The following is a 25,578-nucleotide window of genomic DNA, read 5'->3' as shown; positions in this document are numbered from 1 at the left end:
GAATTGACGCCTTTGAACTGTGGTGTTGGCGAAGAATATTGAATATATCATGGACTGCCAAAAGAGCGAACAAATCTGTCTTGGAAGAAGTACAACCAGAATGCTCCTGAGTAGCAAGGATGGCGAGACTGCATCAACATTCTTTGGACATGTTGTCAGGAGGGATCAGTCACTGGAGAAGGACATCACGCTTGGCAAAGTACAGGGCCAGCAGAAAAGAGGAAGATCCTCAACGAGGTGGATTGACACAGTGGCAGCAACAATGAGCTCAGGCATAACAATGACTGTAAGGATGGTGCAGGACCAGGGAGTGTTTCATTCTGTTGTGCATAGGGTTGCTATGAGTCGGAACTGACTTGACGGCACCTAACAACAATAAAAACTGTGAGAAAATAAATTTCTGTTTTGTTAAAGTCCTCCACTTGTAGTATTTCTGTTACAGCAGCACTAGATAACTAAGATAACTAAGACGTGGCAAAATATTAAAAAAAAAAAATTTTTTTTTACACTGAATAAATCTGGGATATAGATATGTTTTATTATTTTGTATATTTTGTCTACTGCTATTCATAAAAGCTTTCACTGGCCAATTTTTTCAGAAGTAAACAGCCAGGTCCTTCTCCCTAGTCTGTCTTAGTGTGGAAGCTCAGATGAAACCTGTCCACCAAGGTTGACCCTGCTGGTATTTGAAATACCAGTGGCAGAGCTTCCAATATCACAGCAACACACAAGCCACCACAGTATGGCAAACTGACAGACACATGGTGGATTGGTAGTTAGAAAATATGGCCTTGGTGAAAGAAACGATGACAGAGATCACGTGATAGAATTTTACAAGACCAATGACCTCTTCATCGCAAATACCTTTTTTTCAACAACATAAATGGTGACTATACACGTTGATATTGCCAGATTGAATACACAAGAATCTAATCAACTACATCTGTGGAAAGAGATGATGGAAAAGCTCAACACCATCAGTCAGAACAAAGCCAGTGGCTGACTGTGAAACAGACCATCAATTGCTCATATACAAATTCAAGCTGAAGCTGAAGAAAAGTAGAACAAGTCCACAAGAGCCAAAGTAACAACCTTCAGTAAAACCCACCTGTATTTAGAGACCATTTCAATAGATTTGATACACTGAGCACTAATAACTGAAGACTAGACGAGTTGTGGAATGACATGAAAGACATCGTCCACGAAGAAAGCAAGAGGTCACTAAACAGACAGGAAAGACCAAAATGGATGTCAGAAGAGACTCTGAAACTTGCTCTTGAATGTAGAGTAGCTAAAGCAAAAAGAAGAAATGAAGTAAAATAGCTGAACAGAAGATTTCAAAGGGTGCCTCAGAAGACACAGTAAAGTATTATAATGACATGCAAAGAGCTGGAGATAGAAAAACCAAAAGGGGAGAACACGCTTGGCATTTCTCAAGCTGAAAGAACTGAAGAAAAATTTCAAGTCTCAAATTGCAATTCTGAAAGATTCTATGGGGGAAATATTAAAGGGTGCAGGAAGCATCAAAAGAAGATGGAAGGAATACACAGTCACTGTACAAAAAAGAATTGGTCGACATTCAACCATTTCTGGAGGTAGCAGATGATCAAGAACCGATGGTGCTGAAGGAAGAAATCCAAGCTACGTTGAAGCATTGGTGAAAATTAAGACTCTAGGAATTAATGGAATACCAATTGAGATGTGTCAGCAAATGGATGCATTACTGCAAGTGCTCACTCATCTATGCCAAGAAATTTGGAAGGCAGTTACCTGGCCGACCTACTGGAAGACACCCATATTTATGCCATTCCAAAGAAAAGTGATCCAACTGAATGGGGAAATTATAGAACAATGTCATTAATATCACACCCAAGTAAAATTTTGCCCAAGATCATTTCTAAGGGGTTGTGGCAGTATATCGACAGGGGACTGCCAGAAATTCAAGCTGGATTCAGAAAATGGAGTGGAACAAGGGATATCATTGCTGATGTCAGGTGGATCTTGGCTGAAAGCAGAGAATACCAGAAAGATATTTACCTATGTTTTACTGACTATGCAAAGGCATTAGACTGTGTGGATCATAACAAATTATGGATAACATTTCGAGAATGGGAATTCCATAACGCTTAATTGTGCTCATGAGGAACCTGTACATAGATCAAGAGACAGTTGTTTGAACAGAGCATGAGGATACTGCATGGTTTAAAACCAAGAAAGGTGTGTCTCATGGTTGCATCCTTTCCCCATACTTATTCAACCTGTACACTGAGCAAGTAATCTGAGAAACTGGACTATAAGAAGAAGAATGTAGCATCAGGATTGGTGGAAAACTCATCAGCAACCTTGAATATGCAGATGACACAACCTTGCTTGCTGAAAGTGAAGAGGACTTGAAGCACTTGCTGGTGAAGATCAAAGACTATAGTTTTCTGTGTGAATTACACCTCAACATAAAGACAATAAAAATTCTCACAACTGGACCAATAAACAACATTAAAATACATGGAAAAAAGATTGATGCTATCAAGGATTTTATTTTTCTTGGATCCACAATCAACACCCATGGAAGCAGCAGTCAAATCAAACTATTTCATTGGGCAGATCTGCTGTAAGCTCTTTAAAGTGTTAAAGAGCAAAGATGTCACCTTGAGGACTAAAGTGGGCCTAATCAAGACCATGATATTTTCAATCACCTCACTGCATGTGAAAGCTGGACAATGAAGAATGAAGACTGAAGAATTGACAACTTCGAATTTTAGTGTTGGCAAATACTATTAAATACACCATGGACTGCAGAAGGAACAAGTCTGTCTTGGAAGAAATCACCCAGGGTGCTCCTTGGAAGCCAGGATGGGGAGACTCCATCTCACGTACTTTGGACATTTTATCAGAAGGGATCAGTTCCTGGAGATCATGCTTGGTAGACAGAGGGTCAGTGAAAAAGAGGAAGACCCTCAATGAGATGGATTGACACAGCTGCTGCAACAATGGGCTCAAACATAACGATTGTGAGGATGGCACAGGACTGGGCGATGTTTCGTTCTGTTGTACACTGGGTCGCTGAGTTGGAACCAACTCGGAAGCACCTAACAACATATTTTGTCTGTGTGTTTCAAAAGTATCAGAATTTAAATGATGTTTAAATTTTTTTAAAAAAGAGAAAGGTTTGACATCAAAATTGAGTTGTCAAATATATTCTTACTATAGCTTCCATGTAATTCTTTTAAACTATCCCTTTTGTAGTATTTCCCAGAAAGAAGGTTCCATTTTGTCTTTAATTTTCCTTTCCCTCTTGCCCAAATTTCCTTTAAAGGACTCCTAGTTCTGTTGTTAATTTAGATATTAAGAATACTGGGTATACCAAAATTAGATCTTTCTAAGAATGGAACTTGTAGTGTTTTAGATTAAAAAAAGTTTAGTATATTTTGTTAACAATATAACAAAATGTAGAGAAAAAGAACACCTATTTTCCCACTACCCAAAACCAGCAACTGTTCTCATTTGCATATTTTTTAAATAAAATTTTACATTATAAACACCATTATTTTATATGCCTCAAAGAATCACTGTCATTTAAACTCTAATATGATGCTCTTACTAGAATTTTTAAATGTGTTTAAAGAATTCTTTTAGTCTTTTGTAATAGGTTTTTTTTTTTTTTAATCACGTCTACTGTGTATATACATTTTAAAAAGTGGAATAAATTGTATACGGTATTGCTCAAACTTCTTTGCAAAGTTAGACACTCCTGAATCCCTTTTCGATTCAGTATCACAGGTGACCGTATTGTTCCAAATTATCACTCTTTGTGCCATCAAAATGTGGCATTTTTAAGAGCTTTTAACTAAGAGGTAGAGGTTATTCTAAGGTGTTAGTTTTCTGTTTCTTGATCTTGGTGCTGGTTATAGGATGTGTACAGCTCACAGTACTTGTACTTTTCTTTATGCATACATTAGTAAAAAGTTAAAAAAAAATTTTAACGTTCTACTATTTTTTTTCTGGATTTTTTTAATGAGCGCTGACTCCCATTCTGCATGTTTTGATGATGGCCCTCGCCTCACCTGAGCAGATGCCAACTGAGATTTTTGCACCAACTTCATGAGTGTACAGGTCACGGCAATGTCAAGACTGCTGTCTGGCTGCAACAATTTTAAGGCACATTCCAACTTCAGAGGCAAAAATACGAAAAATGTATCTTAAAAATCAATGAAAAAATCTCATTTTAGGCTTTGCTTTTTAAAAAGATAGCATAACATTTTTTCATACTATACAGTTTATATCTTGTTTGAATAATTTTTCTTATCGGTGATTGTCTAATGGTTGCATATTCCACCTAATACCTATATTCCAAATTGCTTAACTACTGCCATATTTTAGGCACTTCCTTGCATGTTTTTGCCATTATATATTAAATTGCAATGGATATTTCCCTACAGATACCTTGTGGTAGACATTGCTATTTGCCTACCCCAAATCCAGTTCCTCCTTCTTCCTTGCTAACAGAAGCCCTGATTTGTTGGGATGGTTATAGTTCATCTGATAGATCAACAATCCTGTTTCCTGCTTTTCCAGCTTCCCGTGTTGGTAGGGTGGTCTCAGTAACCCAGTCTGGCTAACCAGACCTAAGGGAAGGCTGCTGCAGGAATTCTGGGAAAGCTTTTGCTTTCCTAGTAAAAGGGATGGATGTGACGCCACCACTTGCATCCCTTCTTTCTGCCTTAAACACAGAGAGATGTTTATGAAGGTAAGGTATCATCATTGCCCATTTTACACACAAGGAAACCAAGGCAGAGAAATATTAACTTACCCATGGTGATACAGCATGTCAGTCAGCATTGTGAATCAAGAGAATCTACCTCCAACAAACTAAGGATGACAAGGCAGGAAAGGACCCAAGATCCTGATGGCCATCACTGAACAGCTGAACCTAGGTCAGCAACTGCCCATCTCCAGATTTCTTATTACAGACAAATTCCAATTGGGTTAGGATATTTTTGGATGGACATTTAGCCAAACACAGCTCTGGATTGTCTTCTTTGACTAGACTCTCAGAAGTGGTTTTGAATCAAAGGATATGATTACTTTATAGGTTCTTGGTATATATTACAAATTTCTTTCTCAAAGAATTGTTCTAATTTACCACTTTCGCTAATATTTGGTATTGCTCGTTAGAGTCAAAGAGAATCCCAAACTAAGGATGACTCTAGCACCCAATCAGTAAGCTGGTGGAAGAGAGTAATTAAGAAGGCAAGACTGTAACTCCTCTTCTGGGTTATTTTCAAAGTAATCCTTGCCTTGGTTAAAGGTACATTCCTCTTCTGATTTTAGAGAAAATTCACAAGATGAGTTTCAAGGTATCTTTATTCTCTATCTCAAATGAGGTTATTTTTTCTTTCACAATGACTTAAAACATACACACTGTAAAAGATCCAGAAAGCAAAGTAGAAAGAACAACAAAAAACTCACACATGATCCCAACACCCAAAGAAAACCATATTTAATATTTTGGCATATCTCCTCTTGGAATTTTACTATTCTCCATTTTCTTACACGTGTGGTCGGATTATACTATCAATACCTTTGTATTTTATTCTTTTCATTTATAATAAACACTCCCATTGTAAACATTTTAATGGCTATATAATATTCTATCACTGGATAGGTTACAGTTTATTGAACTACTTCCATATTGAGATTGGATTGAAAAAACAATGAGAAAGAATCTGCAAAAGGAAATAATTACCCTGTAAGAAATGCCCTCTGTAAAATATGAGTATGCTGTTTAAATAGCATACAATTAGCTGTGCTCACTGCTTCTACTTGCATTTTTAAGTTATTAGGAGAGAAAAGGTTATTTCCAGAGCTTTGAACTTGTAAAAAAAAAACCTTGTGTTCACAACCCACATAGCATCTAGCAGAGGGCTTCGCACATGAGGACATTCAATACAGATTTTTATATTTTGAGCTTAAAAAAAAAATGGATTTGAGGTACAAAACATTTGTAGCAACCGTAGTTGCTACAAATGTTTTTTGTACAACATTTTAATTTGCTACAAATTAAGGAATAAAAGCTTAATAGGTACCTAACCTTTGATGAGAAACTTACTGAATGCTCACTTTGCGGCACATACCATGCTAAGTGTTTGTAACCATTAGCTCTCACAACTCTTAAAACAATCAGTGAGGTAGCTGGTATTATATTTACAGAGAGAAAGTCGAGATTAAATCATGTATTCAAATATTTATCAGGCACTGAACCAGGCATTGGCAATATAGCAGTAAACATACAAAACTCTCTGCCTTGAGTGGAGTTTATTTTATAGGCGAACTTGCATTATACATAAGCTTGGACAATGTGAGTGCATCCCTAAATCGATCCATTCTCTGTGTTGATAAAATTTGAGACTGAAAAGCTGAAGCTCAGATCCTGTTGACTTCTTCAAGGTAAAGGTCACCCTGCTGGCAACATCCAACCCTGTGAGGATGTAATCTTCAAATTTATATAGTAAACTGAAAATATTACCAAGAAATTGATAATATAATAAAATGGATCAAATAGAGATAAGATATTATGGAATTACAGAAATAAAATAAAGTCAAGAATTTACCTTCTTAAACTGGGTGGTTATCTTTCTATCTTGCATATAAACCTCAGACTAGTTAAACACTAGTTAAACGGGGTGAGGCCTTCATAGAACAGAAGTCAGAGCACAGACTGGACTTTGGCCTCTTGGTATCTAAGTGGGAGGTGGAAATCTAGGAGAAGGACAAAACTTTCAAGCACTATCACAATTCATACAGCAAAGCTATGGACTCTAGCTACTATGCCATTTTGAATTTTATTCACCCACCTCTGGATTAGAAGCATGAGGAGACGCTCAGTTCAAACATGCAAAAAGAAAAGGCAGCAGTTTTAGGTCTGAAATAATCAAATTTGCACTGGACACTTCCTCTAAAGCACTGAAATTGCTGGAGGCTGACAGTTCTTCCCACTAAAAAAAAAAGCCAAACCAGATTCTGACTCATAGCAACCCTACAGGACAGAGTAGAACTGCTCCACAGGGTTTCCAAGGCTATAATCTATACGGAAGCAGACTGCCACATCTTTCTCCCTCAGAACTTATGGTGGTTCAAAGTGCTGACCTTCCAAGTTAGCAGCTGAGTGCTTAACCACTGCACCACAGGAGTAGTGCAATTTAATCACTAAATTTCAAGGTCTTCACAGTTATTCCTCAAACAGTGATCTGGGGCATCTCAGGCAAAGTCACAAAGTTTCATTCAAACGAAGCTGAAGCTGAACTCAAAAAGTGGACAAAGAAACTGGAAAAGGAATAAGAATTAATTTCATAAACACATGGCAGAGATAAAACCACTATTACAAAACTTCTGAAAAAAAAATTGGCAAAGAAGCTGCTGTCTAATTCTGATTGGGCAAAAAACTGCCTTTTAATCTAATGTGAAGTAACATACAAGCAATTTCCTCTTCTCCAGTCCCTGGAGAAGGACATCATGCTTGGTAGAGAGTCTGTGAAAAAGAGGAAGACCCTCAGCAAGATGGACTGACACAGCGGTTGCAACAATGGGCTCAAGTGTAACAATAGTCATGAGGATGGTGCAGGACCGGGCACTGTTTTGTTCTGTTGTACATAGGGTTGCTATGAGTCAGCACTGACTTGACGGCATCTAACAACCACCGCCACAATGTTACCTAGGAAATCAGAGGCAAAAGACACCGAACTATTTCCAAATGCAACAACTTGCATGCAGGGAGAGACTGAAAATGGCCCCCAGGTCCCCTAAAATCCATTCAAGAATGTCTACAGAAGGAAGAACAACACACAAAGTACCCATCTGACATTAGAAACCATTTTATTGAAACAAGGCTAGTTGTGGACTAAAAATATTTTAGGGTAAAAGGAGGCTGTGGAAACCAATCAGATTTTTTTGTCCTCTTTATGAAAGAGGGGGTAGTGCAAATGATGAAGTAAAGACGTTCCAAGGTTACTATTTATAGTTAAGGCAATTCAAAAAGCAAGGGCTTAACCAAAAAGTCTCTACGTGGCATTGAAAAATATTTAGATCTTTGAGATGGACTAAAAGAGCTAAAATTGTTCACCCAAAGTCTGTACAGCAGGGACCTGTTTTCAGCAGGTAAGCCTATTTACAAGTAAGAACCTCTTACTCTTGTAACGTTGTCCGTTTTTGTTTTAAGAGAATATACAACCCCATTCCTTGCAGAATTAGTCCATAAGGCGTCTGTGACCCCACAGAAACATGTCCCTATCTCTACCAGAAAACTCCTTACACTGCACTATAAACACACACACACACCTGCCTCCCCATCAGGCTGAGAGTGCCTTGCGTAAAGGGGTTATGGCTCATTCATTTTGTGTCTACAGAGATGCTCGGTAGGCACTCAGTAATGTTTTTACATGAATGCTAAATGGAAACGATTTTACACCAACACTACTGTTTACGTCTCAAACATTCCTGCCCTTACTGATCTTCAAAATAGCAACACCAAGCTGCTACCAAGTGTACTGTGGTTTTCAAAACACAGTGCTTCTGGACTTTTTAATATAAACAAACATTCCTGATTTACTAATTTTTAGAGTAATGACCCACAGCATTCTCCTTGAAATGGAAAACTTGCTTGGAAGTTACTTCATTCTTTTTCTCTTTTTCAAAAGGGCATCTCGTAGCGCCAGCTGGAAGAAAAAAAAAATTAAACATGATAACCTTTAGCTATACCCTATTATGCTATTTTGGTTACCAGAAGTTTATCAAAATGGAACCATTACGTCGATAAATCATCCTGAAAAATTACAAATAGTGATATTTGCCGTGACAGACCAAATCTGTATCCAGGCTGGGAACCTCCTCATTGGTTGGAAATACGCGAAAAGCTCTTCACGGCTTTTCCCACCCCTTGCGGACAACAGCTCAAAACAGCAGCAGCTACGGAGTGCACGAACTGAACATCACCTGTCTCCGGGGATAATGTTTGGTACTTCTCCAGCTTATACAACTCTTGATATTCGGGGACTGTGGGTAGGACGCACTGTCTAAATCAATCCAAGAGGAAAACAGATTTTCCTTCATGAATAACTTCTCCAAATCACATATATTCTACTAAGTATGGGCACATACGGACCATTTGAAGATGTTTTTAAGCATTCAGCATTTGTGCATATTTGCGGTAACTCTAATCCTAATAATCATACATAATCTGGAACAAAGAAAAATGCTCCCCTATTTGTAGATTTTCAAATGTTTGTTTAATACAGTTAATGAACTCAGAAAATCTTACAATAAGTGCTAACACTCACCTTCTATAACGCCTCAAATATGAAGAAATTAACTTAAATACTGAAATCCTGACAAGTGTTGCTTAACACAAAAATATTTATTCTAGTTAATATGAGCTCTAGATTGTAACTTGTTTAGTTATTTTGTGTTGGAAATATGTACGAGAAAACGAAATCTAATTCAACTGGATCCAACCTTTAATCCCCTGTAGTCTTTTCTTTCTAACCACAGGAGCCGGGATTCCCAGGGTACAATTAGAAGGTGAGGATAACCTAGAGAAAAAGAAACTGAGGATCCAATGTTCAGAGTGAACCTATGAAAGCCGTTATAAAGTTTTACATTTCCCAAAAGAAAATAAATAGAATATTAAAGATTATAAAGAATAAACTCAAATTAAAAAAAAAAATAACCAAAATCAAAGTATACATCTTACATGAGTGATGGATATTATCCCATTAATTAGCAAACATCACTGTTTAATTCCTGGAAACATGTTAAGATTTCTAGCTTTTGTAGTTTAATAAAATGTGTAAAAATAATTTTTTTCTTTTTTGTTATAATTAGAGGCATTTTGGAGTGAAAGCTGTATAGATCTAGATCTAAATGTTCAACCTTTTTGGGTTTTATGACTTCAAGTTATTGACTTCTTACTTTTGGCTCACACCTAATCTTGGTATGTCTTTGTAGTTATGTGGAATAGCTGGGATACTTAAGGTAAGGGGGAAAAAAAAACACGAAGCTCATTCTATCCTAATTTGCATGGCTAACGAGGTATCTCTCAAACCCATCTGTCTCAGTTTTCTCATCTGTAAAATGAGTTTAAACCAGTACCTACTCATATTGTTGTGTATCAATTAAACAAATAAATGGAAAGTTCTGGAATAGTCAAGACACATAGTAAGAACTACATAAATGTTAGCTAATATTGTTATGGAGTCCCTGGGTGGTGCAAATGGTTAACACGGTTCATTGCTAACTGAAAGGCTGAAGGTTCCAGTCCATCCCTCAAAAGTATGTATTGTCTAACCCCATATATGGGAAACCCTGGTGGTATAGTGGTTAAAAGCTACAGCTGCTAACCAAAAGGTCAGCAGTTCAAATCTACCAGGCACTCGCTGGAAACCCTAAGAGGCAGTTCTACTCTGTCCTATAGGGTCACTATGAGCCAGAATTGACTTGACCACGAGTTTTTTAAACCCCATACACATTGCTGAGATTCGTAGAGACCCTAAACCCATACCTGTGGTTATAATCCCATTTGGGAATAGGTTTCCTTTGTCATGTTAATGAGACAGTACCAGTATAGGGTGTGTCTTGAGTCAATTTCTTTTGAGATATAAAAGGAGCAGATTAAGCAAGGAAGAGAGGAAGCAGAAATGGGGGAAGACAGATGCCATGCCACATGAAGATCACCAGAGAACCAAGGAATAAGCTGAGGGAGCTGAGCTCCCCCAGAGCTTAGAGAAAGACTACCCCAAGAGCTGGCGCCCTGACTTACAGCCTCCTATACTGTGACAAGATAAATTTGTTAAAGCCACCCACTTGTGGTATTTCTGGTATAGCAGCACTAGATAATACAGGTATCTTGAAAGAAAGGTCTGGCAATGTACTTCTAAAAAATCAGTTGCTAGAACCTCTACAGAGCACAGTTCTACTCTGACATACACGGGGTCAGCTTGAGTAGGAATCATTAAAAGGCAACTGGTGATGTTGCTGTAACCCAAGGTTACGTGGATTAAATTTTGCTCATTAAACTTTGTAACAAAGCATAGGCTACTCTCACACCTATCTCAGTTCCCCTCCCCCTTAAATGCCACTATGCCAACATACTTTCTCCCTTTCCTTTATCTTTCTAAAAGCTTCACTGTAATAAGAGCCTTATGTATGTACACTTCCACAGCAGTTAAAACTCTTTTATTTAAGACAGTAAAACATCACTGAAGATTACAGAAAGTATGAAATGTTATATTCCTTTCCCACAGGGTGCTTGGGATCACACCTGCCCAGACTGCCTCTGGAATTACAGTTAGTTTTAGGGATGCTCTATAGTTGTGTTGTCCAATATGGTAGCCACTAGCCACATGTAGCTTTTGGGTGTCTGAAATGTGGCTACCTGAATTGAGATGCACTGTAAGTATATACACACTGGATTTCAAAGAATTACTTAAAGAAAAAAAATGTAAAATATCTAATAATTTTTTATACTGATTACATGTGAAATGATACTATCTTGGATGTATTGGGTTAAATAAAACATATTATTAAGATTAATTTCATTTGTTTCTTTTTACTTTTTAAAATATGGCTACTAGAAATTTTACCATTACAAACGTGGTGCATATTACATTTCTACTGGACAGTGTTGGTCTAGAGTGAAAGAGAAAACAGGAAAAAATCAGGAACCTAGAGTTAAGTTTTATGATGCAAAGATCTTGAAGAAAACCCAGGGCAAGGAAATATACATAGAAATTCTGATTAATTTCAGATTCCAAATGGCAAGAAAACTGGAGAACAAGGAAAAAGCATTTCTGAACCACTGAGTATATATGTCCAATGAACTGTTAATTTACTGGAATGAAAAATTCCTTAATCTTTAAGGAGACCGATGTTTTATGACTCAAGAGTTGCCGACAATGAACAAAGCAGGGCTTTGTCCAAAAATTGTTATTCCATTAATTTTTATATTTCGCAAATCAAACATCAGAGAATTTTAGCATGGGAAGGAACCTTCTAGATCATCCAGCTTGATTCCCTTCCCTCTACAAGATGGACTTCCCTTTGGTCATACAGCCGGGTCTCAACTAAGTCAGATCTGGAATTTACATGCTGACTACTTCCTCCTCTCCATGCTCTCCAGAAAATACTCCCCATGGATCCCAAGGTGAGGAGCTCTGGTAGCGCAGTGGTTAAGTGTTTGGCTGCTGAAAGGTAAGTGGTTTGAACCTACCGGCTGCTCTGCAGGAGAAAGATGTGTACAGCCTTGGAACTCCTATGGGCCACTTCTATTCTGTCCTGTTGGGTGGCTATGAGTCTCAATCGACTGAACAGCAATAGGGAATCCTAAGACACCCACATAATACAAGGTCTTCAGAAGCCATGACTCCATCTCAAATGTAAAGCAGTTTTAGAATTCTAGCCATTCACGCTTCAAACTGAACTCACCTGCTTGTCTCTAAAGGAACGTTTATTTTTTGACCGCACATTCTGGCTATACCGCATCATCATAAAGTTCTTCTGTTTTTTCTTCTCTTTATTTGTGGAGCTTGAAAATGGATTTATTTTGGTCTTCTTCCTCACAAATTCTTTTCGGTCTGTCTTTCCAGCCTATCAACACAAAAAGAAAAAAGACTGGTATCTCTTCTAAAACAACACACCTTAGAAAGCTGTCTAATCAGTGTATCGGTCTACTCTGTGCCAGACACTCTACTGGATGCCAAGGACACAAAGATGGATAGAATACAGTCCTTGTTCCCCAGTAACTCAGTACTATACTGGGCAGAAATGACTATGATGTATTACAGTGGAGCCAGAGGAGATCAACAGAAGATCAGATCATAACTCAGCCTGGTGAGGCAAGTCAGATGATGTTCCCAGAGGGGGACAGGTGAGCTGTGTTTTCACAGGATGAAGGTGACCGTGGTGGGGGAAAACAAGGGGAAAGGTAGAACATTCCAGGAAGTAGGGACAGTATATGCAAAGATGTGGAAAAGAAAAAGCACAGGGTTTTAAACATATCTAAACAGTATCAGTATAAATGGAATGCAAAGGGTGTTGTGAAGCCAGTATGGGGTGGTGCCTAAAACAAGTAAAGATATAGAAAATGAAGTTGGAAAAGCAAGCGGGGCGTGATTAGGAACAGCCACAGCACTTGCCAGAGGTAGATTCCAACTGTCTGTCTGGCTTTTCATTAATGAAGGTAAACGTTCTCGGTTTTCTACTAGCTTTGATAAATATACACCTACTCCTCACTTAATGACTATCTCTTTATCTGACATTTCACACTTACAACAACGGTAAAAAATCTACTATCCACTGTGCACACTAATGACATATGTCTGTCAGTAACAAACTCTGAGGTTCGAGGTGACAGTAACGCTGGCAGCGATGGTTAAGGTTGTGTGCACTTGGCGGGGCCGAGATTCTCAGTCAGTTGTCACTTATGTAATGATACAGTCATCCTTCCTTTTGTAATCTAATGCAGTCATCCTCCATTTTCACAAAACGACCTGGTCTTTGGAACCTAACCAAGTTCATAAGCGAGGAATGGGTATACAAGGCCGCCCTGATACCATGAACACTTAACACTGCCCTTTTGTGCTCCGTACCTTGTTTGGGTGGTGATTACATGGGTATATACAGTTGTCAAAACTCACCTAAGTGAACACTTAATATCTGTGTGTTATAAGGATCTTATAATTGTGATTACATTATTATAATATTCATAATATAATTATATTATATACAAATACAATTACACATTGATTAAAAGATTTTGTTTTAAATAATGCCAGTCTGTGCTGTACAAATTCTATGTCATTTTTCATCTTATTTGCTTTCTTCTTAAAAAACTAGGGACCGATATGCCTAACTCACCATTGCAGTTGCTAGCCTTGTCTCCTTGTCGGACTTTGGCTTTTTATGAAGGCGTTCAATGTCTCGGAGTGAAAGTAACTCGCCTCTGGGGTTGAGGAAAAAAATATAATATGACACAACTGTGGAATTTCTTTCCCCAATACTTTCATTACCACGAGAGCAGAGGGAAGACCTGATGTATGTGCCACTTACCTGGGCTCCTCATCACTGTCTATTTCAATATATTTCCTCTTTTCTGCTTTCCCAGGGGCAGCACTGAGTTCTTTCCTCAGTTGGGCCATGCGGATTTTCTGGAAATCTTCCTGAGTTAAAACCCGACTTGTGCTGATGGCTGCAGCTTTGGCTTTCCGCTCCTCCATGGGCATGCTGTTTAGCTTCTTGGACTTGAAAGCAAAAAAAAAGAAAAAGAAAAAAAGGCTTAAGTGGCTACTAGCTCAAGTGAGAGCTTAGCCATTCAAATTCTACCCCCTACAAGGCCCAGCAAAAACGAAGACCTAGTAAACATGTGAGTGGCGCATATATCAAAGGAGATATTGAAACCTACAATTTCTTGCTGCTCTTCATCTGAAGAGTGGGACACGTCAACCCATTCGCCATCAGCATCCTCCTCCTCACTGAGACTGGCACTTTCCCAACCATCTGTGTGAAAAAGAGCATCTTGTTACTGCTACCACTTTCTGTTGGGTACTCACAGTATGTTGAGAAAAATCAAGCCAAAGAAAATTAAGTCAATGAACCCTGAATAACTTTCTACTGATCAAGAACTAAGCAACATCAACTTAATTAATTTAAGGGATGGGAAATATGCACAGACCAAGTACCTACCACATGCCCAAACCTTTAAATCAGTTTCTCTGACTCTCACAACTCAACAGAAGAGGAAAACAGGCTCTCAGAATTAAGCAACTCGTCCTGAGTCACACTGCTAGGAAATACAGCCTACATCAAAATCACGAAGATCACTTCTGACTCCAGAGCCACTGTTCTTCCCAGCGAATCAACAAGATCTATCGGATCTGCACTTGGACATTTAATGGTCGCATAGCAAGTATTTAACTCCTCCAATCATGCCTATGCATTTTCTGTATGAGAAGCCAGTTGGAAATAGTCATTCTGAGCCGAATATTTTTTTATAAGAACCCTACAGAAGTCTCAATAAAAAGGTACTAGTGTTCTTAATGGAGTCACCAAAGTAAGCTTTCTAAATCACAGATACTTATAATCCCTCAGTGGTTTTCCATGATCTACAAGATATTTTCCAATTACATACACAACCCCTCATGGTAAGGCCTCCAACTCTGTCTCTAGTCTCATACCTCGTTATATCCCACCTTGAACCTATATTCTAATAGCTCCCTGAACACTTCAAGACTTTGCTTACATTTTGTCCGGAAAGTCTCCACTAGTCTACCATTCTTTCCCAAATGTCTGCCTCATCATTCAAGATATAGCTTATGGCTCACCAACTCTTTGAAGTTTTTGAAACTGATTTCTCTCCTGAGCTTATGCCATGAATCCAGTCATACAACCTGCTAGCATTCTGTCACTCAGTTGTTTATGGAATGGCCCCAAGGCCCGGGACCATATCATTAATTTTTGTATTGAGTGTGGCTCGCACACAGCTAATGCTTAAGAAAGTTATGTTGAAATAATGAATGCATGACCAGGAATAACAAAGGACTCTGACAAATGCTGCTAAACCTGAAAATCAGAATGGAGTTCCTCAAGCATTCTTCAACAGGAAGAATTTGGGATGACTGCTCCTAGAACTAACTCTCCTCACTTTTCAGGCAACAAACACAAAACCATTATCTTTCCCAAGTACCAAAGAGCATGCCTTTGGTTAGATGCATCAACACCGAAGGACATAAAAGGCATCGCCTACACTTGAAGGTAAGCACCGTTAAAAGTAGAAATCACGACCATTTGATCCCCAATTTACAATGCTGCTAGGCATGTGGTCATTGTTCAATAAATATCTACTGAGTGAATGATTTTTCAAACAGCATTAAGATTTAAAGGTCAACAGAAATACAGGAGTGACTTTGCCTGGAGTAATAGGAAATATAAATGAACCTTCATCATTTTCAGCATTCTCTTCCTCTTTCTCAACCTCTAGAACTTCTGCTCCTGGAATGTAATCTTTAGCATCTAATTCTCCATATTCTTGTACTCTTGCTTCTATTGAGGCTTCAGTAGGCTTACCCTAAAGGAAAGAAAATTGTTTATAACAAGGTGCTTATATTGCAAAACAATCATGAAAAGGAATTCTCTAGGATTATGAGTTGAGAAGGGAGAATCATAAAAAAATGGAGAAAATTAACTGACAAAAACAATTCGCTTATCTCTTAGATCAAAGTAAATTCCCATAGCCACAACTCTCCTCCCTAATTTCCAGTTCTGTTCTGATCCAGATCAAGAAATTGGCCATTGTCAGAGAATAAATGCTCCATTTTTGTGTGTATGTGTGTTTTAGGTGAAAGTTTACAGTGCAAATTAGTTTCTCATTTAAAAATCCGTAAACTGTTCTGTGACATTGGCTGCAATCCCTGCAATGTGTTAGCACTCTTCCCCTTTCCACCCTGGGTTCCCCGTGTCCATTTGTCCAGTTTTCCTGTTCCTTTCTGTCTTCTTGTCTTTGCTTTTGGGCAGGTGTTGTCCATTTGGTCTTGTATACTGAGAAGCACATTCCTCACGTGTATCAGTGTTTGTTTTATAGGCCTGCCTAATCTCTAGCTGAAAGGTGGACTTCAGGAGTGGCTTCAGTTCTGAATTAACAGGGTGTCCGGGTGCCACAGTCTTGGAGGTTCCTTTAGTCTCTTTAAGACCAGTAAGTCTGTTCTTTTTGTGTGTGTGTATGAATTTGACTTTTGTTCTACTTTTGTCTCCCACTCTGTCCAGGACCCTTTATTGTGATCCCTGTCAGTGTGGTTGGTGTTGGTAGCCAAGCACCATCTAGTTGTTCTGGGCTCAGGCTGATGGAGGCTATGGTTCACGTGGTCCATTAGTCCTTTGGATTATTATTTTCCTTGCATTTTTTCATTATCCTTTGCTCCAGATGGGATGGGACCAATAGGTCTATCTTAGTTGGCTGCTCACAAGCTTTTAAGACCCCAGACGCTACTTACCAAAGTAGGATGCAGAAGATTTTCTCTATGAACTATGTTATGCCAATTGACCTAGATGTCTCCCAAGACTATAGTCCCCAGACCTCAGCCCTAACAACTCGGCCCTTCAAGGTGTTTGGGTGTGTCTAGGAAGCTTCTATGACTTTGCCTTGGTCAAGCTGTGCTGACTTGCCCTACATTGTGCTTTGTCTTTCCCTTCATCTAGTTAACACTTTGTTAGTCTACTACCTAGTTCCTGATTTTCCCTCATTGCTTGGATTTTTACATCTCTCTATTATCATCTCTCTATTGTATATACACATTGCTTCTTCCTCCCAATTAGACCTGTTCAACACTGTCATCAGCTACTGACTGATTCCAATCTGTTAATAGTAACAAAGGCTTTCAATAGGACAAGTCTCAGTCATCATTAAAGGGCACATGCCAACTACAACTGGAGCAGTGGTTAAGAGCTTGGCTGTTAACCAAAATATCAGGAGTTCGAATCTACCAGCCACTCCTTGAAAACCCTGTGGAGCAGTTCTACTCTGTTCTCTAGGGTCACTATGAGTCAGAATCGACTCGATGCCAACAGGTTTTTTTTTTTTTTTTTCGCCAAATACAAAACATTTAAAGCAGAGGCATTATACCAATCAGTTGTCTCTTGAGCTTAAAGAATAAAACTGTGTGCGTCACTGGCACTCATAATGGAAGCACCACAAATACTCTGGTAATTCAAATCATAGGAAATTACTCTTACCTCCTGAGACCACAACCTGTAGATCCACATAAACATACTTCGCTTACCCGGAATTTCTTGTGCAACATCTGAGGATTCAGTGTCCGGAAGAGCTGAATCAAAGTTCTGGCAGACATCATCACATCTGTAAAATTAACGCCATAAATTAGAAACTCCAGAGCAAAGAGTATACCAAAGCAAAAATGGGCCACTCTGAACTCTGTGGAATACAGAGAGTAACATGCAACTTACTTTTATCTTTGTGTGTTTTATACTGGGCCAGGTCTTGGAGAAGTTCTTCGGTCATGGCCAGAGGACATCGAGCGGTAATCTCTTTTATAGCATTGATACTGAAAATGGAAAATGAATTAAAAAAAAAAACCAGCAATTTCATGTGGCTCAACCTAAAAAGGTTTCCTAAAAAGACTAAATCAAAAGGAACATGAGTTGGGTTTAATATGGCTTACATTTCTAGAATTGCAATGTGGTAGAGAATGTGTGTGGGGGGGGGGGGGGTGGGGAGCCTTAGAGGGCTTTTATTCCAGTCAGTTCACTGTCATTTAGTGCCCAGGACACTAAATTGTGGCACCATTTAGTCTCTATTTCTAAGAGAGAAGGGACCAGGCCAAATAAGAAAGGTTAAAGGGCTGTTTGGCTCTTTAGGGCTGTCATGTCAACAATATTTCCCAAGGGAGGAAAAAAAACACAACTGTTCAGCATATTACTTAGTTATCAGGACAGCCGAGACAAATCTTAAACCAGTGAACTAATAAAAAGGACTGCTGAACCACCCTGATATTAAAAAGAGATTCAACAACAAATCACTTGTTCGGTGGAAGATATGAATTCAGGGTAGCAAACAGGAGAAAAACATCTAGATTGCCAAATAATCATTCACTTGAAAGAGTAAAGCTAGTAAAAAGACCAAGTATCGTTTCTCCTGCTCCTTTCTTCAAAATTCTGACCAATAAAACAAAAATACCAAGCCTCCTGAGAAGACAGCAGCATATTTTAAATTACTGTTTTTCTAGAGGCCACACTGCCAGGTGAAAATCTCACATCTTGGTAAGTGAGCTCCACTTAAAGCAAATCTAGTACATTAAAAAAAAAAAAAAAAACCACACACACCCAAACTTCCAACCACGTTCTACATACCCTACTGTCATAACTTCACCAGAGTTCTTGTCAGTAACAAAATTATTGGCCACAGTCATGAGCAATGACTGAATGATCTGAATTGGGGATAAAAGCAATGAGTGCTGATAAAATGTCTGTAGCTATTCAAACATCTGAGTACATATTATTTGACAAAATACTTGAATACATATTATTTGACAAAATACTTGACATTACTCACTGCAGATAAACAGCCCCCAACCTTCAGTTTGGGAGTTGGAAGGAATCAACTGAGAAAGACAGACGAAAAATACTCCACTGAAGACTCAGCCTTCTTCTTAGCTATCCTCAGACTAAATTTTATTCCCATTTAACATTATTTTTCAATATGGATGAAAAAAGAAAAAAAGCTTTGACCTAGGATAATCCAACACTACATTAATCAAAGAAATCAATCCCTGGCTTTGAGAAATAATTACTATAAACTACTATTCTTCACTTCCCCTAGTCATAAAATTTGCTTATTAAAATCAGAACTCTCAACAAGCTGCCGAAAACAAACTTTACTTTCTATGGGCTACAGAAATGAACTTCTATATACATCCCCTTAAGTTAGTTCACTTCCATTCACATAAGAAAAAAGTGAGGAGTAATCTCTGTAGGGAAGGTCACCTCGCTCTATCTCATAGTGGCACCATTATTCAGGTACTAGATCCAGAAAAAAGTTTAAGGATGCTTACCTCTGGGGGGACCAGATGATGAGATGCTTGTGCAGCAAACAGGAGAATCTTTGTCACTTCTGAAAGTGTAAGAGATCAGAAAGGTCAAAGTCAGTTTATCACTTTGCCTATTAGGACTATAGCAAGCACGGCGAGCATGTTCTGCCTCAATGCTATTTCTCCTTGCTCCGCCTCCAACACTTAACCCTCAGATATCTGCGTGGCTCACCCCCTCACTTCCTTCAGGCCTCTTCTCAATTGTTGCCCTATCGGAAAGGTCTTTCCTGACCACACAATCTGAAACAGAACCTGCCCCAGCACTCCTTGTTATACTCCCTATTATTCCCTTACCCTGCTGCCTTTTTCTTCAAAATGTTTCTTTTACCTGGATATATATATATATATATATATATATATATATATATAGCTAGCACTGTCTGTATTCTCCTTCTAGAATGTAAGCTCCATGAGGGCTAAGGACATTTAGGCTCACTGTGGAATTTCTAGTGTCTAAACCAATGATCAACACAGAAAGCACTACGTATTTGTCAAATGAATAAATACAAATGTATATACACCCATACACCCACTCTCCCATCAAAGAGGCAGCATAGTATATATAACAAACAAGGCCTTTGGCAACAGAAAGAAATGAGGGCTTGCCACTTATTTGTTGAGTGACTCTGGTCTTTTTCTTTTTACATCTCACGGGACTGATGTGAGGAATAGATGAGATGATGTATGTAATGCACCTAGCACAATGCTTAGCTCATGTTAGGCACTCACTAAACATTAGTTTCCTTCCTACCTTGGTTCAAGTTCAAAGGCAAAAACAACCATCTCTCCTTTCCTGCTTGTGTGTTGTTTTTAGTTAAGAATAAACATGAAGGCAATGAGAGCAGTAAGATAAAATCCAGATATCTGTTACTTAGTTACAGTAAAAGGCCAAACTTTTTTAGAATTTTTTACCTGGGTATTTATGTTATTACAAAAAGACTTGATTTGAGGAACCAACTTATTTTATTGATTCTTTTAAACAACTAACATGGCAGGCACTGGAAAGAGACTATAACACTTTCTCTCCCTTTCTCTAATACAGAACACATGTCACTGTTAACTCTGTCTTTTGTGATTCCAGAACAAGAGGCATTTGATAGTTATTTTGACACCAAGACAAAAAAGGAATGTGGCAAGCAGTGGCTTACCTCTTTGGTGGGGCTGCAGAAACCTCTGAATGAAGGGATAGAAGTTAAAGAGGAAAAGCTGTGGAGAGAATAATATACTGCCTTTATTTATGTACTAGAAGCTGTGGAATTTCATTTCTCCCCAGTGTAATTATACTACCAAGCTTAACTAACTGGGAATCATTCTGTGTTTTCTCCATAAGCTATCTTGCCCAGAATGATTCAATATGCCATATTAACCAAGGAAAGGAATTCTCTCTGAGGTGAGGCCACATTGCTGTACCCATGATATAAAAAAGAAAGTATAAACAGAATAAACTAGGGGGAAGAAAGGCAACCAAAGCGTAATATTCTCCTACTTCTACAATTGGTATGGCTGCAGAACTGAGTTCTTCATGTTCAAAGACAGGGGATTACAGGATACAACAGCACTGATATTAAGGCTCGAGAGCAAGGGACAAGAGTTAATTCACATCTCAGTAGTGTGGAGTGATGCCCAGGATCATGAAAAAGCCCACAGTCCCGGTTTTATTACCACATACGAGTCCATCCAAATCAGGAGAACTACTCTGCACTCCATAATTTAGAAAAAACGCCACTGCTCTGGAGTCTACCTAGGTAAAGGTGACAGGGGTCCACCAATCAAGGAACTGGCAATGTTTAACTTCCGGAAGAGAAACTTCAGAGACGGATGGCCTTTTTCAAGAGTTGTCATGTGGGAATAAATTATTGTCTTTTAACCACAGAGCAGAACTAGGATGGACCACGGAGAAGTGACAATGAAAACTGTGGTTCAATATAAAGATGTTCCCTTGCAGTCAGTTGTGAAACTCCAGTATCACTGCCATCAAACTAGGCTTAAACTGCAAACTGCTTCTGCCTTCCTATCACGCTCAGATTCAGGTCTGAAATGAAATTACCGTACAAATGAAACAAGAACTGACCTGGTGATCCTACTTTGGGACTACAGGTATTTTTCTTAGAGAAATGGAATGAGTGCTTTCACTCGTGTGTGCTTTTACTTTTAACTTTGCATATGTCTATATCATTTGATTTTCAATAAACGAGCCTGTTTTACTTATTTTTTAAAAATTTAAAGGAGTGTGATGCACTCCATGATGTTCAAAGCTGTACCAATCACAAGGGCAAAGTGAAGGGAAACACCTTCAACGGTCATGTTTTTATGACCTAAATTTGTAGGTATCTCTCTTTTTTCTACAATAGCAGTTAGCCTAAAAGTATGTGTGATCCTCCCGTATGTGTGCACGTATACATAATACATACACACACATGCACTACCAAGGAGCTGTTGCCATCTGGTTTAATGTTAAATAAATCACAGAAAATTCAGCTCTGCAGACATGACAATGTCTAACTAGAAAGTTCTAGAAGACAGGAAAGCCATGAAAGGTTAAACAAACTGTGAAATGTAATGTTGCTGTGAAGTCGATTCCAACTCATAGTGACCCTACGACAGACTAGAACTGTCCCCATAGTTGTCTAGGCGTTCACCAGGGTTTTTCTCCACCAAAGCAGCTGGTGGGTTCAAACTGCTGACCTACTGGTTAGAAGCCAAGCACTTAACCATTGTGCTTGTGGGTTCCTTGTGAAATGTTAATAATAGTTAATAAAGATACATGGGTTATGCTGGTTCAGGAAAATGTATATATGAAACAAAGTTAAATAAAATAAAATAAAAAATACTTATTGGAAAGAAAATAAAGTGATAAAAGTTATTTTTAGGATGAGATTTTATTTTCTGTAAATTATATGGATTTAAAAGGTTGAGGGATAAAATTAAGCCATTGCTCTACCTAATGGCTTTCCTTTTACCAAGAATAACTTTATGTCTGATATTCACAAAGGAGTATAATGTAAATCACACCTGGTGAATTCCCACCAATCTGGAGGTAAGGTTCATGAGCATCATCTTCACTTCGAATCTCTCCTTAGAGCTCTCTAGTTGTTTTAGTAGTTTCTCTGCAAAATCTGGAAAGGAAAGGGTCAGAGAAGGGTACTGTGGGTCCATGGTACATACACCCTTATCTAACAGGTGTAGAGAAAGATGTAGTCAGATAGTGACTCTGGTATGGCTGTGCCTGAAATCACCATGCTGAACCAGGGTGGTAAAAACAGCAACGTGACAGGAGATGCAAAAATTCACACACCGGTAGATATACCTTCAATAGTGTCCAAAAGGTAAGTCTTATGGACTTCCGAAATTTCCAACATTAATACGTAGAGTGATTGCTGACAGGTGCTCCACTTTAGCAGTTCTCTAAAGCCTCAGGAGCTTGTTAGATATACAGAATCTCAGGCTCCATCCCAGATCTACAGTATCGGAATTTATACTTTAACATGATTTCAGGCGATCTGTATGGGTATTAAAATTTAACACTGACTTAGAGCAAGGGTCAGCAAGCTTTACTGTACATTAGAGTACAGACAGCTTTTTAAAATCCTAATAACCAGCCACATCCCATACCAACTAAGTCAGAATCTTTGGAGATAACAGAATCCAAACATCAGTATATTTTTATAAATCACTTAGGTGATTCCAGTGTGCAGCCTAGTTTGAGAGCTGGTGTTATACATCAGCGTTTCCCAGACTTTTGATTTCCACAGACCAGTTTAAAAAAAAGGACCAACAAAAGAATGTCAACTTTTTATGTGGTCAGGTAAAATGTCCTACCACTATTGTGTTGTTATAAACATGGATCTCAAATAGAGCTGTTCTACATTTTTCTTATTTTGCCGTGGACTGGGAATCACTGCCTTAGGACATAATTCTCCAGGCTGCAACCAACTACTAAAAAGTGAGCATTTATTGATTACATACTATGTGCCAGGGGTATTACACTCTTTGGCAACACTGAAGGTAGGAAACTAAACAGGCAGACATATGGCCAACAAGGAGCTTACAAAGTCATGATCATAGTACCTTGGGGATCATGAATCAAGTGAATAGCTGAAAAGTTAAACACCTCTGGTTTTTTCTTCTTCTTTTGTTTCTGAAAGAAAGGGAGAGGAAAAACATGTATACTCTAAATTAGTGATAACAGCCCTCATGGGATTACCGAAAGTGTGCTGAAGGCTGTCCTCAAGTCCACCACACTATTCAAAAAAGGAAAACAAATCTTGTGCCTAAAACCTTTCTTTCATTACAAGAACTGAAGATGGTTTTTTGTCTTTTAAGCTTAAATCTCGAGAATGTTCCAGTTATTAGTACCTGTGAGACTGAAGGGGATATGAAAATAGACATTAAAAAAAAGCATACAGGGGCCAAATTAGAGATTTTCAGAATAATCATTATAAAATACCAAATCTACCTCATTTATGCACTCTTCTGACAAAGATATACTAATACAGGCCATCCTGGTCAGAACAAGTGAAATCTAAATTCAGTCGGATTCATTTATTCAAGTCACAGATTTTGCTAGAGCTGAATAAATGTATTCATCTAAAAAATTAGTGCTTAAAAATTTATCACACATTTCTAAGCTTTCAAAAATGCTATTTCAAATTTTTAAAAGCTTTTGCTAAAAGCCACATACTCTGCATTCTAATGATCCCCACCTCATTCCCCAAGTACAAGTCTCAAGTACAAGTTTCACCTTGAGCACTTTCATAGCCTTTTCTAATTTTTTCTTGTGTTTGGAGCTTTTCTTCCCTGTGGCATATTGCACAAGAAGGTCTCTCGCTGTTGGTCCTTCATCCTGAAGAAGAAACTACTTTGTAAAATCATAAACAAATCTGTTTAGAGGCAAAGGTAATCTTTTCAACCACTTTTTAAAAATGAACATTACTTTTAAAATCAAATAAAAAACTACACACACATGTGTACAAACAGGTATATACAAAGGTTTTTACCACAGCGTAGATTTTTGTCTTTGTTTTGCTTTTTACTGAAATATACAGACAGAATGCAGCCTTGTATTTAATTAAAAAAAGAACCTGGAATCAAATATTTATTAACATGAAAATGTTTAAATTATAGCACACATTCTAAAATGTTAAAGAATAAGGTACATCTACATGTACAAACATATAAAGATCTAAATCTTTTTATAACTATATATAAATCTTTATATCTATATATAGATTGACATGAAAAAAGCAAGTTGCATAATAATACACGTATTACACAGTTTTTAAAAACCTACTCCATACATAACATTACATGTACACACACCATGTAAATACATAGGAAACAAAGTGGTTACCTCTGAGGGAAGAGGAAATTAGAGCCAAGAAAAATTTTACCTATATTATCTGAAATACTTCATAATAAGAATGTATTGTTCATACATTATTTAATACAATAATAGTAAAACAATAATAAAACTAATTTTAAAATGTTATCATATATCCCAGTATCCTTGTTATCAAAATGTTAAGATGGGGAGGAAAATTTTTTTTCCAAATTTCTACCTTTTAATACTTCTAAGAAATTATCGTATTGTAAGTTTTGATTTTTTTCTTTCTTTTAAAGTTGTCGTGGCATTATTCCCCTCCTGTCCCCCACCCTAAACTTCTATGATGTCAACAGGCTACCTCAAAAATATGTTGGCAATTTTTGTTCTAAATTTACATAGTGAGATAAAAGCATAACATTAGAACTAAGAACAAGACTGAATGAATCTATGTTTTATTAGCTATTCAACTAACCTTACTGAATACAAGTGACAAATTCTAAACGGAATAAAATCTTGCAACATGAGAGAACTCAATAAAGGATAATTGTGACATATAAGCTTCTTTTTAACTCAAGCAATCATAGATTTTACAATTTGTAATAAAATCTAATAAAC

The 25,578-nt window shown here is 37.9% G+C and overlaps 1 protein-coding gene across 1 annotated transcript in view; it reads right to left on the bottom strand.

Annotated features, from left to right (window-relative positions):
* Positions 1 to 5,380: 5,380 nt before the first annotated feature.
* The window catches only part of SDAD1 (SDA1 domain containing 1), a 34,303-nt gene continuing 14,105 nt past the window's right edge, over positions 5,381 to 25,578 (bottom strand). The window contains exons 9-22 of the mRNA XM_049885956.1: positions 24,382 to 24,483; positions 23,709 to 23,778; positions 22,653 to 22,756; positions 20,789 to 20,846; positions 19,605 to 19,663; positions 18,904 to 18,980; positions 18,001 to 18,098; positions 17,817 to 17,893; positions 15,979 to 16,108; positions 14,447 to 14,541; positions 14,095 to 14,285; positions 13,903 to 13,987; positions 12,472 to 12,633; positions 5,381 to 8,708 (exon numbers count right to left, since the gene is read on the bottom strand). Coding sequence (XP_049741913.1) covers positions 8,661 to 8,708; positions 12,472 to 12,633; positions 13,903 to 13,987; positions 14,095 to 14,285; positions 14,447 to 14,541; positions 15,979 to 16,108; positions 17,817 to 17,893; positions 18,001 to 18,098; positions 18,904 to 18,980; positions 19,605 to 19,663; positions 20,789 to 20,846; positions 22,653 to 22,756; positions 23,709 to 23,778; positions 24,382 to 24,483 — 1,356 coding nt within the window. The 3' untranslated portion in view covers positions 5,381 to 8,660. The remainder of the gene's footprint in view (positions 8,709 to 12,471; positions 12,634 to 13,902; positions 13,988 to 14,094; positions 14,286 to 14,446; positions 14,542 to 15,978; positions 16,109 to 17,816; positions 17,894 to 18,000; positions 18,099 to 18,903; positions 18,981 to 19,604; positions 19,664 to 20,788; positions 20,847 to 22,652; positions 22,757 to 23,708; positions 23,779 to 24,381; positions 24,484 to 25,578) is intronic.

This window comes from Elephas maximus, chromosome 5, assembly GCF_024166365.1.
Source record: "Elephas maximus indicus isolate mEleMax1 chromosome 5, mEleMax1 primary haplotype, whole genome shotgun sequence".
NCBI classification, from domain to species: domain Eukaryota; kingdom Metazoa; phylum Chordata; class Mammalia; order Proboscidea; family Elephantidae; genus Elephas; species Elephas maximus.
The sequence above is the reverse complement of the archived record's forward strand: the minus strand, read 5'-3'. Positions and strand labels throughout refer to the sequence as shown.